This window comes from Marmota flaviventris, chromosome 9, assembly GCF_047511675.1.
Source record: "Marmota flaviventris isolate mMarFla1 chromosome 9, mMarFla1.hap1, whole genome shotgun sequence".
NCBI lineage: Eukaryota > Metazoa > Chordata > Mammalia > Rodentia > Sciuridae > Marmota > Marmota flaviventris.
In genome coordinates, this window is record NC_092506.1 from 113,405,637 (window position 1) to 113,422,537 (window position 16,901).

General features: G+C 46.0%; 1 protein-coding gene across 1 annotated transcript; it reads left to right on the forward strand.

Annotated features, from left to right (window-relative positions):
* The first annotated feature begins 11,680 nt into the window (after positions 1-11,680).
* Positions 11,681-16,863, forward strand: Kcnj5 (potassium inwardly rectifying channel subfamily J member 5). Its single transcript, XM_027945536.2, has 2 exons — positions 11,681-12,620; positions 16,541-16,863. The coding sequence occupies exons 1-2, from the start codon at positions 11,684-11,686 to the stop codon at positions 16,861-16,863; spliced, it is 1,260 nt and encodes a 419-aa protein (XP_027801337.2). The 5' UTR covers positions 11,681-11,683.
* The last annotated feature ends 38 nt before the right edge of the window (positions 16,864-16,901 follow it).

Below are 16,901 nucleotides of genomic sequence, written 5' to 3' on the forward strand. Positions count from 1 at the left end.
ATGATTAAATCTTTCAAATCTAGATTGCATACCTCAAATTAAGCTTAATATCTGTCCTTTTAAAAACTGCTGAATATATTAAGACTCACTTAGATATGCTCAAGTGGATCTTTTAAATCCCATCTTTTTGTCTCTATTTTCTTCAAAGAATTGAACTCCACAAGCAAAATTTGCCAAGCCTGCCTGCTCTCATTTCAGACAAGAACGCTGTCTTCCTTGAAAAACCCTTAAGTGAAATACCATTTAGTCCTTCCCTCTCTCCTTGTTATCTTTTTCACAGAATCTCAGTATTGCTGCTTCTTCAGTGACAGAGCAACCACAGGAGTAGTCCACAGCCCTTCTATTCAGGTACTTGTTCCTCCCCAGATGCCTACACAGGAAGTTTTATTGCTTTCTTAGATTTGTGGTAGGGGATCCATCGAGGATGCAATCTAATTGAGTAAACTATCTCCTCCTTGTCTGGGCTGCCCAGGTGCCTAAAACCCCAAGCTCACCTTCTGGTTCCCCGTTTGATATTAAGTGACTCGTTTGCTGTGCAGCTAGAAGTCAGGACCACCTGTTAGGCCCACTTAAGTCTTTCAGTGCTTGTATTTCAAAACACTTCACAAGTGTTCCTGCATCTATAATACCACCATCCTGGAAGCAAATTAAAGCATTTGTGTGCCCTTGGGCAACTAAACTATCCATCTGCAAAATGGGACTGAAATTGTAGGATTGTCTTGAGCTGACTCAAGAGTTCTGAAAGAGCCCAAGAGAGATGCAAATTACCATTATTATTCCACAATGATAATTTTGAAGAATAATAATACTGGTATTATTTTATACTTCATATCTGCTCTTAACCCATGCCAAATTGGATTAAGTGGGTCAAGTTACATTCTACTAGAATTTGGTAGGATAGAATTTTCATGATAAAAATGGAAGATGTTTCTTTACCGTTATGATCCTCATGGGTATTTTCATTTCTCATATAGAAAAAGAATCAGGATGAGGACATTGGGAGTAACATGGATCCATGGCATGGGTTGAGGCCAGGAGAGTCAAGATTGTAATTCAGAATCAAGATGCCTGGATTCTGACAGACACAAAGTAGGAGAATTGGACTCAGGCCAAGATCAGTTCAAAGCCAGGCTCTGCTGCTTCAGAGCCATGTGGCCTTGGGCAAGTTCCTTCTCTGCTCTGAATCTCAGTCTCCTTATCTGTATGATGGACACATCATACTAATAACATCGTTGTGATGATCAGGTAACATAGGTAAGGCACTAGTTAAGAGCAGCACCTGCATGTGCATGTGTGTATGTGCTCACACAAACACACACACACACACACACACACACACACACTCACTCACTCACTGACATACTTCCAGAGCTAATTTGCAAAGAAAAGCAAGAAGTCAGTACAACCTACTGCAGGAGATAAATTAAGCACATATTTAAAACAAGCAAAAAGAATGCAAAGGGCATGGGGAACATAGCACAGATAGGTTAGGTGCTTCTAAAAGACCCACCCTGGTCAAAGGACTCTGAATCAAAATGAGGCAGAGCTGCATGACTCTGGCAGTAATCTCAGTCCCGCATCCTGATCCCCCGCCCTTGACTTTGTTCTCAACAGTAATCCCACCTGTGCTGAGGGACTGGATTCAAGAGCTCCCCTCTGAAGGCAGGGACAGCCCAGGATGCAGGCCAGAGGGATGCTCTGAGCAGGGGAGGATGTGAGTCTGTGTCAGCTCCCCAGGGACAAGAAAGTCTGAACAAGGCTGATGCAGTGGGTCCTCATCCCCCTGAGAAGTCCCTTTTGCAGAGGCCTTAGCAGTTCTACAATTGGAGAACACTGTGCAGAGACAGCTCTGTGGTGATGAAGTGTTCTATCTAACACCACCTATTCTGAGATCCACATTGTCCCTGGCTCCACATTCCACTGACAGCCCCTTGACCTGCTCCTGGCACATGTCTCCCTCACGGACACAGGAGACTTATCCACTTTAGCAGTGGGAGAACTTAGAAGAAACTCCTTCTTGGGCCTTCAGCTAAAAGGACAATGCATTCCTGAAGCCCTTCTGAGCCCATGGGAGCAAGGAACATCCTGGGCATAAATATCAGCATCTGGGATCTAACTCCACTCATGTGACAGACCTGCGCAGTCCTGTTGTGCCACAATTCCCAAACCACTGATTATCAGCATCAGTTCCATCTGAGCCAGAAACCAGCTCTGGGCTAATGGGACACAATAAGGAGTGGGGACTGTGGTGGACTGAAGTCATCTGCTCCACCCTCCTGTCCTTAGAGCTCTCCTCTGAGAGTATTTATAGCATTGTCAGAAATCTCTTCTCATCGAAAGCCATTTCTTCTTTTAGTGACATAGAGGACTACCACCATTACCTAACATGCTGTTCTCTGTTTTGCAAGTGGTGCCAGTTAGGAAGGAGAAGGCAGCCTGGCAGGAGATGCACTTTAAGAACAGGGACTGTCCTAGCAGCCGTCTGCATGATGGAAGGGGCTAAAGAAGTGGACAACAGACAGGTCTAGTTAGGACCATGGGAATCAGACTGGTGGGAATGGAGGAGGCAAACTCCTTGACCTCCTCTTTGCTATGGCATGCATCCCAGAGTGAACTCTCCTCTCCCCCCACCCCCACCCTCAGCCTCCTGCCTTTCTTTGTCCTGGAGATTGACAGGCAGCATTTATGGCAGACCCAATAGTCCAAAGAGGAAAGCTTTGAAGAGAATTTATTGGCACTATCACAGCTCTTAGCACCATGCTGAGCATAACTCAAAGTACAATCCAAGGTGTCCCTAGGAAGAAAAGGTCTCTCTCTGACTCAGTAGCCCAGAAACATAAATTGGCAGCTGTGAATCTAATTCACAGTTGCCTTTTCTTTGGCTTGCATAATATTTCTAAAGTTGTCGAATTTGTTATTTTTGGGGAGGGGGTAATTTCATGTTCAAATGTTTTAATTTCTAGATTTTTTTGTAAAAAGAAAGTGAAGGATCTTGCAGTATCAACTCCACATTCTGGCACGGCAATAATTAGCTAGAGCCAAGGAGAGATTGCCCTCTTTTTTACTGCATGTGTGCTCAGTTCACCACAGTCCCCCACTCCTTATTACAACCCATTAGCCCAGAGCTAGTTTTGGGTGCATTAACCATGTATTTGTATCATTACTTTCCTAGACTAAAGAGAATTAATATTTTAAATCTTTATCAAAAATGTGATAATGAGATGTAAGAAATTGCATCTGAATAAAAATAGAAAAAAAACCTATTATCTGTATATGACCAATAATCAAATATAATGTGTCCATATTGAAAGATCCCATCCAGCAGCCACATTCACTGACTTCTATAGGAGGCAGAGTTCTGCACCAACCCAAAGGTTCTGGTTACTATGGAATGTCCAACCCCATGAGCTGAGAAATTCAGGAAAAATTGCATATTTTCCCTTGCTCCTGGCAGAAGCAGACCCATCTTGGATGAGGGAAAATCCAGACCTTAAGAGTAAAATTGGTGGCTGCTAGCTAGTGGTCTTTTCCTTGTAGGGAGTTCACTGTCTGAGGAGACATTTCCAAGAGAGAAGGGGATGCTCCTAGTCATTCTACCAGAACAGCCAATGCTACCTGGGCCATGTGGATACCCGTGTCCTTGCAGCAATTACGGATATTTGGGGGCAAGATTGTTGTAGTTTGAAAAGCCCACGAGCACTGTCAGATGAGCAGGGAGCACTCTAGAGGAGAGCCAGAGGGTGGAGAACAGAGACCCACCAGAGAGGCACAGCCATGCCACTGGCAGCCTCTGCATAGCAGGTATGCACAGACAAAATACATTGCTTTCCTGGCACAGTTCAGACATCTATTGATCTGGCTACATCCTGGGCCTGACCCTCATGGAGGCCTAGAGCAACCTGGTGAAACCCAAGAGCTGCAGAAAAGCAACCAGTCCTGAGAAACTTGTCCTACCCCTCCATAGTTCTGTGCCTGTAAGCATACCACCAATCGCTGTGCTTTTGTGAACTGTACAATGAGGCTACAATTTTGACAGATGTATTCAAGTATTAAATGATACAATGCATTAAAAAAAAAAAAAAAAAACTAGTACAGAGATGGTACATAATGGACATTCAAAACCTAAACTATTTTTCCTATTTGGCCCCCTGTTCTCATACCAGAAAGTTTTCCTACCTCACCCACTTTCCTGGCACCCTCTGTACCACAGTTTTCCTGAACCTTCCTTACCCATCCCTGCCAAACCAAATTAAAAACTGCACCTCAGTTTCTCTATCACTGTCTATGGGCTGATCTGTTGGCCTGTTTGCTCACCACCAACCTATAAGCTCCTTCAGGGCAGAGAATATAACTGTGATCCTCAATGTCTTTGCCTGTTAGAGTCACCGGTGGCCAGGGCTGATTGCAAGTGCACCTAGGGTGCGGCCTTGCTGCTCAATGCAGACTGAGAACCAGCAGTGTCAACATCACTGGGAGCTCCTTAGATAAAATGCAAATTTGGGGAACCCAGATCTAATGATTCAAAGCCTGCATTTCAATAAGATCCTCTGGTGGATGGAAAGCACAGGAAAGCCCTTGAAGTGAGGTTCTACCCACTTCTACCCTGAGGGCCCATCATAATTCTAGTATTCAGTGGGGGTTGCTGACTGGGTGGATAGGAAGAAGCCTTTTGTCAGTTTCTCCTGAAATTTCTCCTGAGCATTCACACCTACTACCTCTTGTGCTATGACCCAGATTAATTTAGGTTCAATACCCAGGAATTCAAGAATGGATCTTCTGCACCTAAGCTGATAGAATCAATAACTGCACAATGTTGAAGTTTTTAAACAAAACACCTGATTTTTTTTAAAGATTTATTACTCCTGGGCTCTGTGCCATTAAATCTCAGAGTGCACCAAAAAGAATTTTGTTTTGTTTTAAGGCTGGTAATTTTGAAAAGCCAGGAAACCAGTACTGGCCTCTTGGGAGGAGCCAACCCTTTAGTGTGGTTAGGACACAGGTTCAGAGAGGCTGGATTGGGCTAACCCTTTTTTGAGGATGAGGGACGCGAATCTGGGATCTGGGCCTTGTCTGCTCTCTCCCTGGCTAGGGTTCCTGGGCCAGCAGGCTAGTTCCTGGGGGACAGTGTCTCTGTCTCCTCTCTCAGTGGGCTCCTTCTGGCCTCTCTCAGCTGCTATTTCTGCATCTGTTTGGAGGAGGCTGAGGGCCCCTGTGGCTTGTCTCCCATGTGGCCTCTGAACTAATGTGACTGCCAGGGTACTCAAGAGCATAACAAAGGCAAGAATTCAGGTTCTAACCCCAGTAAGGGCATTCGTTGTCTGGGACCTGCTGCTGGGGGGTTCCCTGAAAGCCTCCTGTGTCACATTCCCTGAGGCCGGGCTGGTGGAAGCTCAGGGGTCCCGGGTCGCAGTCTGGGTCAGACCAGGTCTCGCTGTGGGGGCGACGCTGAGGGCTCCCCCATCTGTGCTCAGCTCAGGGCTTCCCCGCCACGCCTGGGGCTTCCGAGTCCCCAAGCTCGCGGTCTGGCAGCTGCTTCCCTCCGCCTCTCCCCGGGCGGGAGGCGGGGGGGGGGGGGTTGGGGGAGCGCGCTGGAGACCCCGGAAGCGAGAAGCTGGCAGCTGCGGGCCAGGGACAAGGGCCCGCAAAGCAAACCCTCCGGAACCGGGAGGCAGCACAGGCTCTGCCTAGTTACGAAGAAGCCAAAAGGAACAGCTCTTAGAAGGCACAGCTTCATGGGGCAGCAGACCAGGGGGTTACGACCTAGAATCCTACAGAAACTGGAGAGATCCCAGACCTCTGCAAGCAGCTTTTACACCCAAGCCCAGCCACTAAGGACTACACACTGGCAGTGAACCCTAGGCAAGATTTCTAAGCTCCTAGCTTCCCTTTTTGTAAAATGAAGATAAAATCACACTTGCAGAGTTAATGAAATGAAGCTATGGGAGCCCGCTGCTGACACTTCCCCAGCCCTGGGGAACGGCTGGTTCTCCTGCTTTGAATTGCTTGAAGCACTCCAGTCCTTCTCCAACTCTCCTAATTCTGCCCCAGGGTTCCATGACCCGCTGGGGTACCCAAATTGGCTCAATCCCTTGTATAAAAGTATTCAATACTTGCACACACCCTACCATATTCTCCTGTATACCTTAAATCTGTCCATTCTCAGCATCTCTAGATTACTTATGATTCCTAATACAATATAACTACTATGGGGAGAGATACTTTAGGGAAAACTGACAAGAAAAAAAATAGTCCCTACACATTCAATGAAAACACTTGTTTTTTCCCCAGATATTTCCCATCTGTGGTTGGTTGTGGATGTGGAGCTCACAGATACAGAGATCCCACTGCAGCAACTAAGAGAGAGCTCCTATAAGCCACACACAGTTCATGCACTTTTCCTTTAATCTTCCCAGCAAAGTTCTTTGATTGGTACTATTCTCATCCTCATTTTGCAGATGAAATAACTGAGACTTAGAGAAATAACTTTCTCCAAAGTGCCTCAGCTTAAGGTAGAACAGGAACCTGGGCAATCTGGTGCCAGAGTCTGGTTTCTTAAACATTTGCGATACTTAAGAAAATCATCAGTATTCCTTTCTATACTCTATTTCTATTTTGGCTGTAGTGGATGACCACAGACTTAATGGCTTCGAACAACATGTGTTTATTAGTTCACAGTTCTGTCAGAAGTCCATTTTATGACTGTTCTCTGCCCAGTTCTCACAAGGCCAAAGTCAAAGTGGCTGGTGGTGTCCACGTTCTCATCTGGAACCCAGGGTCCTCTTCCAAGCTCCGGTGGTTGTCAGAATTCAGTTCTTCACAATTGTAGGACTGCTGCCCTGCTGGCTGTTTCCTGAGGGCTGTCTCAGCACCTAGAAGTCATCACATTTCTGCCATGTGGTACCCTCCATCTTTAAAGCAAATGAGCAATCTCCCTCTCATTTAACTCCTCTAGTGATTAATTTCCTGCTTCAGGAAAAGTCCAGTCCCTTCTCAGGGCTTATATGATTAGCTTGACCCACATGACCTTCCTTTATTCAAGGTGATTCTAATTGTGGGTAATGAGGGTCCCAACCCCAAGTCCCCAGATTATTCAGGGAGTGTATACTATGGGGCAGGAACCATGCAGGCGTCTTAGAATTCTGCCACTTACACATGTTCTGTGTAGTATATACTCAATTTATAGCAGCTTTAATCCTCCCCGATAACCTTGAGAGTTCTTGAGGCAACTGGGCCAGCCTATTCACCAACCAATTTGGAGCATTTTTGTATTTTAACAACCAATACAGCCATATAGATTCATAGAGGGTAGAATTCAAACATAACAACGTGGAACTAATATGTTCTCCTCCATTACTCTTCCTCCGGCCTCACCTCAAGCCTTAAATCTCAGAGAAGGAAGTTGTCAACCCAGAGAGAGAGAGGAGGAAATCCATGGAGATATTTGTGGCTCCCATTTTCACAGATAGGGAAACTAAGTCTGAGACAAGACTCCCAGCTCAGTGCTTTCTCCAGGAAGCCCTGCCGAGCCCTGAGTGTGTTCCTAACAAACCTCTGTGGCTGTGCTCCTGGCATTCTAGGCCACCCTATGATGCAGAGCTTTCTGCACTGTGGTGGGTGTTTGTAGAATTCCTTCCATTTAAGTGGATATCAGATTCACTCATGCATCATCTAAAATACAACTCCCTTTGATTTGACCTCTTTTGAGTCTCTCCACTCATGCTTTATATCAAAGGAATTAAACCTCTTTGCTGGACTTGAAGCTCTGTCTTTCCCAGGGGTTTTCATCCTGTCTCGGCAAAGCTTTCCATCCGTGGGCACAGGGGAGGCCAGAAGATGAAGAGCAGTAATGGGCTTGATGAGGTGTAATAGGATTGGCTGAAGTCGGTGCTTTGTCTTGCATTCTGCAGAGAGCAGCCTGGCTACTCAGCTGCCCTCAGCCAAGCCCATGACTTTTCTTTCTGTTTCTCTCTCTACACACGGTTCTGCACAAACCCTAGGTTCAAAGAGGCAGTACTAGAGTATAAACTCCAGGAGGGATGGGTCTGCATTTACCCTCTTCATTGCTTTATGGCCAGTTCTAAGCACAGGGCTACTATACGTAGTTCCTCAATGCTTGCTGAATGGGTGCATAATTAATAGAATGGATCTTGAAAACCTTATTAAGGAAGTCCATCTCTATTGCTCCTGAGAATCTGTGATGGGCAAACAGCAATGCAGAACAGGAGTTCTAGGATGGCAAGTTACTCACCATTAAAAGAGTAGAGGCTCCATGCCAATCAGCTTAAAGTCTACCCTGCAAATCACCACTAGGGCATTAGATGCTTAACTTAAATATTCCTGACCTTATTTTTAAAATAGAGTTAATGGAACTTTGCATTACATTTAAACTCGATGCAAATTCAATGACAGAAATGCATTCTGGAAAATGCATCATTAGGTAATTTCATTGTTGTGGAAACATCATGGAGCATATTTACACAAATTAAGATGCCTACAATGTCATTAGGCTGTATGATCTGTGGGACCACCATTTTATATGCATTAATATGATCAAAGTGTCATTATGCAGTGCATGACTAAATGTACATGTATACTTATATTTATGTCTGTATCATATATTCTTGCCACAGATCCCTGCAATGGCTCCCAGGGTTGGAGGGCAAAGAATGTTATTCAAGATTTTGAGCAAAGAAATTGAGACAAAGAAAGTTAGGTTTATTTTTCTATGGACCACAGAACAAGTTTGTTGGACATTGAGCTAGAATGTAGATCTCACCCTGGGTCAAGTCAGGAATAACTTATGATTCCAGTGCATACGGAGAAGGCATACTGATTTTAAATCAGAAGTAAGCCTCCTTTTCCTGTCTGCCAGACATGAAAAGTTTTCAGACGTGGGCTGAGGTGTCCTAGAAAACATCTTTCTGTTTCTAGTACAGCATGCAAGAACGTATGAGAATATGTTTAAAAATAAAGAAGGAAACAGTGCAGAAAATCAGCAAAAAGCTGTTTTCCCCCAAGAGCTGAGGGCAGGAGAATATGCTTTCCCAAGTGTCCTGGCCCATGATTCACTCTTGTGGCATTGTGCCTGCCCCACCCAACAGCAGCGGCTGGGGCAGTCTACAGCAACACTCCTATCAGAACCCTGTCTGGATTTCAGGAGCTAGAGTTTCTAGGAGCACACGGAGTTAACAGTGTATCTCACCATCTCTGGGCATCTCTGATCAAGTTTTCAGTACAAGACCCGTACCTACAGCTAGAGCAAAATCCTGCTTGGGATTCTACAAAGAAGCTCCAAGCATTTCCCTCTGTGTTTCATTTATCTTTCTAACTGCCATGTGAGGGAGCAGGTGGCTCTGTGCAGAATGGCCGATGGATGTCTGAGATAAATAGCCCTTTGAATGACTCTCCAATATGATATTTTTTTGAGGTTACCTTGAAATTGCTGCAATCACCCAGGCAACAAAGGAAGAGGTCTGTCAGGGTCATCTGACCTCCCAGGGTGTGTGAGATTGCCTTGGTTGGTCAATAAGTCAGTTGGCTCAGTGGCTTATAGACCATACATACATAAGGTTCTTTCAGGGCACAGTTCTGTCCAGCCAAACCCCTGGAATAGACTCAAAAGTGGTGGAGTTCCCACACGGGACTGCTCCCAAACCATCCCAAGATGGGGCTGGTTGGGATTTCAAAGAAGTAAACAATAAACCTCAGGGTGATCAGTCCAATGCATCTCTTAGGGGAATTTATAGAGGAATGTATAGTGAGAAAAGGAATATCTAAGGATGTCCTCAGCACAGGTCAGGGTATGAAATCTAATGGACTTTTAAGGAATTTGGCTCAAGGCTAAGGGTAGTTTCTGCATGTTTAGCAATATGTTAGAATTTTTGGTGTTTCAAGCAACAACCTTAACAGTTCATCAAGAGTGCCTGGGAATGTTCAAGGCTTGGGTTTAAGCCTGCAAGAGAAAAAAAAAAAAATGTCACAGAGGGGTCAAGGCACATTGTAGTTCTCAATCAGGACAAAGAAAGAAATTAGGGGGAACTGGAAAGTCCTACACCTGGGAAGGAGTATACCTATGAAACACAGGAAAACTTGGTTACAGTGATAAAGAAGTGTCAAATTATAGTACGGCCTACGGTGACTTTCCAAGGATCAGTGCTTGTAGAACTTTCTGGAGGGAGAGTTCATCAGTTGAGGTCTAAGCCATAAAACACTGAGGGTTGTGGTTAAGTCCTTGGGCTAGAGCCAGATAAACCTAGATCCAAAACCTGACTTGGCCACATTCTACGCAAGCTTCATTTTCTTCTTCTAAAAAATGAACAGATAATAACTATTTATCTAATAGCTTTACGGTAGGATTACATGAGCTGACGGATATAAATTTCTTAGGGCAAGGCCTGGCTCATGATGCTCAGAAATTTAAGCTCTTCTTATTAATTACAGAGATATTCACAGTCTTGCCTGATTTCATCAGAGTCTTAAAGCATTTTAAATGGGTTTGAGCAGAATATCAGAAAAATAGTCAATTGGATATTGTAGGTGTCTGATGTCTCTTTGAAGTATGGCACATCCTCCAACAAACAGTCCTTTTGAAAACCTTGGCGTGTGAATATTCTGTCTCAACTTTGTAGGGAATAAATGGATCACATTTTTAAAGAGTGTATCTCCACAGCAATTTTTAAAATTTGTTCTTTTTAGATATCTCCACAGCAATTCATCATTTTAGTAAGTGCTTAGACGGTCACAGACTCCACAGTGGTAGGAGTGACCACTTGGCAAACAGACACACACTGCCTTTTCCTCTCTGTCTGTGGCTAAAATCTCCTAGATGAAAGGAAGGGAGACAATGAGGTCTAAAGGAAAGAGCACAGACTTTGGGCTAGGTAAATAGCATCCCAAATATTGGCTTTACCACTTTCTTGTTGGTGGCCTGTGTGTCACCCACCCTCATTGGGACTCTGCATTCTTACTTTTCTTATTTAGCCATCCATTTTATTCACTACCTTCCTTTGTGTAGATGGTACATACCAGGCTATCCTCTAGGTACTTGCAAAATGTCAGGGAACAAAGTAAACTCAAAATTATTCCCCTTTGGAGCTTTCATGCTAATGGAGGGAGAGAGGCTCTTAGAAATCAACAAGGTTGGGGCATGGAGTTCAGCAGTAGAGCACTTGTCTATCATGTGTGAGACCCTGGATTCAATCCCCAGCAAAAAAAAAAAAAAAAAAAAAAAAAAAGAAAAGAAAGAGAGAAAAATAAATCACTGTGATACATAAGCACACCGTATATAATGTGCATTACAACCTCTAACTCCAGCAAGTTCTTATAGTAATGAGTGACAATCCATATATCTTGCAAGGAATATAGAAGACATTTAATTTATTGTTTGTAAAATTGCTCCCAGATTTACTTAAATCCTTTAAATACTTTGCTTACAGTTGACACATAGGCACTGTTTGTTTATTCATTCCACGAACTCTTGAGCATCTAGTATATGCTAGAATCTGTAATAAGCCCCAGAGAGGCAAAGTGGTCCCTGCCCTTGAGAATTTTACAGTTTCAGCTACTGTTCGTTAGGGAGAGGCCCATGAGAGTCCCCAGGTGAGAGTCTCTCCAGTCTTGTGTCTGGGAATCAGCACAGTCCACTTCACTTATGATGTCTTTGTTAACTCCACATAACCCAGTTATGGCTGGTGACTCTAGGAACGCTATGAACCAGGACATGGAGATTGGAGTCACTCCCTGGGACCCCAAGAAGATTCCCAAACAGGCCCGTGATTATATCCCCATTGCCACAGACCGCACCCGTCTGCTGGCAGAAGGCAAGAAGCCCCGGCAGCGCTACATGGAGAAGAGCGGCAAGTGCAATGTGCACCACGGCAACGTCCAGGAAACCTACCGGTACCTGAGCGACCTCTTTACCACCCTGGTGGACCTCAAATGGCGCTTCAATCTGCTTGTCTTCACCATGGTCTACACCATCACATGGTTGTTCTTTGGTTTCATCTGGTGGCTCATTGCTTATATCCGGGGTGATCTGGACCATGTAGGTGACCAAGAGTGGATCCCTTGCGTTGAAAACCTCAGTGGTTTTGTGTCTGCTTTCCTGTTCTCCATTGAGACTGAAACGACCATCGGGTACGGCTTCCGAGTCATCACAGAGAAGTGTCCAGAGGGGATCATACTCCTCCTGGTGCAGGCCATCCTGGGCTCCATCGTCAATGCCTTCATGGTGGGCTGCATGTTTGTCAAGATCAGCCAGCCAAAGAAGAGAGCCGAGACCCTCATGTTTTCCAACAATGCGGTCATCTCCATGCGGGACGAGAAGCTGTGCCTCATGTTCCGAGTGGGGGACCTCCGCAACTCCCACATTGTCGAGGCCTCCATCCGCGCCAAGCTCATCAAGTCACGCCAGACCAAAGAGGGGGAGTTCATCCCCCTGAACCAGACTGACATCAACGTGGGCTTCGACACTGGCGATGACCGTCTCTTCCTGGTGTCTCCACTCATCATCTCACATGAGATCAATGAGAAGAGCCCTTTCTGGGAGATGTCTCGGGCTCAGCTGGATCAGGAGGAGTTTGAAGTCGTGGTCATTCTAGAAGGGATGGTGGAAGCAACAGGTAAGACATTTCTTCCTCCTTGGCTACATGATCCTCTTACCTCCCCTGGAGCTTAGACCACTGTGACTCCAGAAGATGAAAGTGTGTATGTGAGAATCCTGAGCTTGCACAATCAGTATGTCCAGCTCCTAATGACCTGAGGGGCATTATTACTCAAGATGGAATACTAACAATAGCTGGTGTTGATCAATCCCTCCCAACTTCCAGGCACTATTCTAGACTTAGAACAAATATTATCTCATTCGGTGTCCTTCCACACTCCTGTTAGATAGTATTCATTAAGGTATAGGTATAGAAACAGAGGCACAGACACAGCAAGCACTACCAAGTCATAGAGCCAGGACACACCTCAAGCCAGAGGACCCCAGAACTGGCAGTTGTTTCCAACAAGCAAAAGTGATATTGACTGGGAGTGGTGATATTGACTGGGAGTGACACAAAGGCAAGCTGGGTTTTCTAGAGTGGCTTTTCATGCCTTACCATGAGTATATACTGTTATAGGGACAAACGAAACAAGGCACCAAAGATAGCAGGAAACAGTTTTATTTGGTTGCAGCCAGGTTCAGAGGGCACAGCTTTTGCTGTAATCAATCAATCCCCTGCACCTGAGTTCAGGGAGTTTCAGAGTTTTATACCCAGCATGCAAGGGAAGGGGCTCAGAAGTTCAGTCTGCAGAAGTTCACATAAAAGCAGCTTTTTCTTTCACTGTTTTGGGCATGTTAACCCTTAAAGGACTACACCTGAGAAGGGGAGAGCTTCTTCTTCCCTTTCTTTCCTCCCCCTGCCAGCTGTTACCATGGAGCCCAGTTGGTAACTTATCTAAAAAATGTAGACATCTCTGTGAAACCCAGATCAAGGCCAGAGGCCTTGTTTGCACATTTCTACAAACTACTACACTGGATATGTTTGTGAAAAACTAGTAAGGGAGTGTCCAGCACCTGGAGTGCTGGTATCTTTTCAGCCAGTGGCCAAGTAAAACAGGGCAACATGAAAATAGAAAGTTTATCTACACTGAACTCTTTTGCAGAGACTCTTTTGCTGATAGTCCTAAAATCAGCCATTGTAAAGATTTCTGGAGAAGCCCAGTTAAGATTTTTTCTGTGGAGAAAGGGGGTGCCACTTCAATACCGTGAGTCACATCACCAGGAGAGGATAGTATGCAGCATTTCCTAAGCTAAAGCAGATTTACTTTTCTTTAGAGATACTTATGCCCTCTCAGCTTTCCTCCAGGAGGTTGGTTCTGTGGCCCCAAAGCATGCGGGGCTCCTTCCATGCAGAACACAGCACATCTATGCTGAAGCATCAACATTCACATAGGTCCAAGAAGATGCCCTCTATGGCCAGCTTGGCATCCCCTGCTTGGCTACCAACTCTCAGAGCTGACAGCCAAGAGCCTCCATATTCCTTAGCCATGCAGCTATGGTAGATCTCTTAGAGGTGGCTCCAGAGAGCCCAATGTCTAAGGGAGCCTGAGCTCTGGCTGAGAACCACAGACCCCAGTCCTCCCCACACTAGGGACCAGAATTCCCAGGGAGGGGAGCCCCCAGAAAAATCCTGCACCTTGCTTCTTATTTCCATTTCTTCCTTTTTTTCCACCAACTAGACTGAGCAGCAGCCCAGACCCTAATGATGACATAGAAAACTCTTTCATGCTCAAAATGATCACATGGGATTTTTCCCCGACCCCGATTCTTATAAACAATAGTGTAGGGCTAGCTTCCACCCCATTTTACAGATGTGGTTGCTTAAGCTTAAAAGGATCATGCAGACAATAAATGTTCCTGCTTAGGCATTTCACTTATAAATCTAGAGCTTTTTCTATCACACCACACTGGTCTCCTAAAATGTTCAGGGCCTATCACAAGGGAAGCTGAATGCTGGTTGGGGGACTCAAACAGGGCCTCCCAAAGCCTTCCATTTCCAGGCAGGAGGGTGCTAACAGGCCCTAAGGACTGGTGCCAAAGGGGGCTTCTTGGCTACCTGCTGGGGGGTCAGAACCTGGCCAGGCAGGATATGGTGACAGCCACAGAAGCCCCTGGAGCAGCGATGCAGAGAGCTGCCTCCTGCAGAGCTGGGGGCTAGCAGGTCACACTGCCTTTGGTGATAGGGTCAGGATCAGAACACAGGCTTGGTTTCTGGGGCAAGAGCTCCTCTCCAAAGTCACAAAAGAGGGATCAGGTGAGAGGCCTTGGGGAAGACAAGAAAACCATGCTTTACCAGTATCTGCAGCTGCCTTCACCATTGTATCAGGGAGGGCACAAGGGCCACTGTCAGCAGAGCGGGTGCAGGCCCTGCCCAGCTGCCTCCTCCCCTCACATTGCCCTCAAAACCAGTGGCCCACATTGACTTGCCCTAACCCCTTGACCTTCTCCCATAATCTGGGTTACCCTTGCTCTATTGGGACTGTAGGGGAGACCCAGGGAGCTCAGAGAAGGGGACCCCCACACTTGTTTCTGTTCTGATCTGAAGACAACTCAAATGGTTTGCCACACTCATGGAGCCAAGCATGGGCATGAATTCAGCTCTGCCATAGCCCTTTTGTGAGAGTTTGGGAAAGTTGTTTGACTTGTCAACAAAATGAGGACAGTTAATCTCACTGAATCCTTGGGAGGATTAAATGACTGCATGGAGCACCACAGGTAAAGCACAGTGCCAGACACTGAGGGTCCTTTTAAATACATTGAAAGATGACAGAACCACATAATCTAGGGGACACAGGCAGCCACATCCCTAGAGGAGAGACAGTAGGAGGGCATGAAAAGCCCAAGGGGCCTGTCCCATGAGCTACTGTGGAGGTCTTGTCACACTGTCATTCCCAAGGCCCTGGGAGCCTGCAATATCTAGCCTGGGACTAGGCTAGTCAGGGCCCAGTTGTGCATCTACACCTTTGCTGAAACCAAGTTGTGGGCAACAAGAGATGTGGACTGAATGGAAAGACCTGGCCCAGGCTGCCCCCACTGAGGGCAGAGAGTAGGCTAAAACCTAGCCATATATGGGGGCTCCCTGGGGGATCCAGGCAGAGTACATTTGGGTGGGATGAAGCCTTTGGCCCTGGGTCTGGTTTGCATGACACCCTCACAGTGAAGGCCCAAGGTGGGGAACTGGAGAAGGCTTCTCCTTCAGTGCCCAAAGAGCACAAGCTAGTGCCTTCCTGGGCCAGAAGATGGAAATGAAAGCTGCTTTCCTGTGCCCCTAAGCACAGAGGCTTGTCATCCATAAACAAAGCTGCCCTCCCTCTCTGGAGAGAAAGCAACACCTAAAAATAACAGAGGCATGGCAAGGGCTGCATGGAAGGGGAGCAGGGGCATTGGACCATCCTCAGATCAAGAAGCCAAGCCCTGAGTGCATGTGTGTCTCTCCCCTTCCTATGTGTGTATGTGTGCTCATGCGTGTGTATGTGTAGTGTGCTCATGTGTGTGTGTGTGTGTGCACATGCGGTTGTGCCTGTGTGTATGAGTGTGTAGGCTTCTATTCATATGTGTCTATGTGAAGTAATCTCCATATGTTCTAAATGTCTGTCACTTTCTCTATGTTCCCTCATTCTGGATTTATCTTTATTCAATCCTTTTTTTCTGCCTCTTTTCCTGTCTCAATCTTCTAGACCTGAATGCTGTTATCAGAAGCCACGTTGTTGCCTCCAGTTATACAAAAAAAAAATATTCAGTCTTGTGTCTGGGAATGTGCTCCAGAGTTTTGCATGTTTATTTCTAATGTTTTGTCCCCACCATATCTTGATTTCCTCCAGGACAAGGACTATGTCTTATTGAGATTGACACCTCTATATGTTTAGCATAAAGCAGATGTGAAAGAAATGCTTGATGGATGATTGGATGGACGGAGATGAATGAATTGGGTGGACTGATGGATCGTTGGCTCAATAAGTCATTGCATCTTCATATGTATGCCTTCTCTTTCCCCAGGCATGACTTGCCAAGCACGAAGCTCTTACATGGATACAGAGGTGCTCTGGGGCCATCGATTCACACCAGTCCTCACTCTGGAAAAGGGCTTCTATGAGGTGGACTACAACACCTTCCATGACACCTATGAGACCAACACACCCAGCTGCTGTGCCAAAGAACTGGCAGAAATGAAACGGGAAGGCCGGCTCCACCAGTACCTCCCTAGCCCTCCCCTAGTAGGGGGCCATGCTGAGACAGCGGAGGATGTGGACGCTGAGCAGGAAGAAGAGGACAAGCCTGTTGGGCTGAGTGTGTCCCAGGAGACCAGGGGCTCAGTGTGAGGGCTGTACTCTCCCCACAGTCTCCCCCCACCAGCTTC

What these genes read in the sequence shown, in the direction of transcription:
- Kcnj5 (XM_027945536.2), top strand. Translation starts at nt 11,684, where the DNA reads ATGGCTGGTGACTCTAGGAACGCTATGAACCAGGACATGGAGATTGGA. An exon ending in AGGGATGGTGGAAGCAACAG is followed by an intron (nt 12,621 to 16,540) that starts GTAAGACATTTC and finishes CTCTTTCCCCAG; the next exon opens with GCATGACTTGCCAAGCACGA.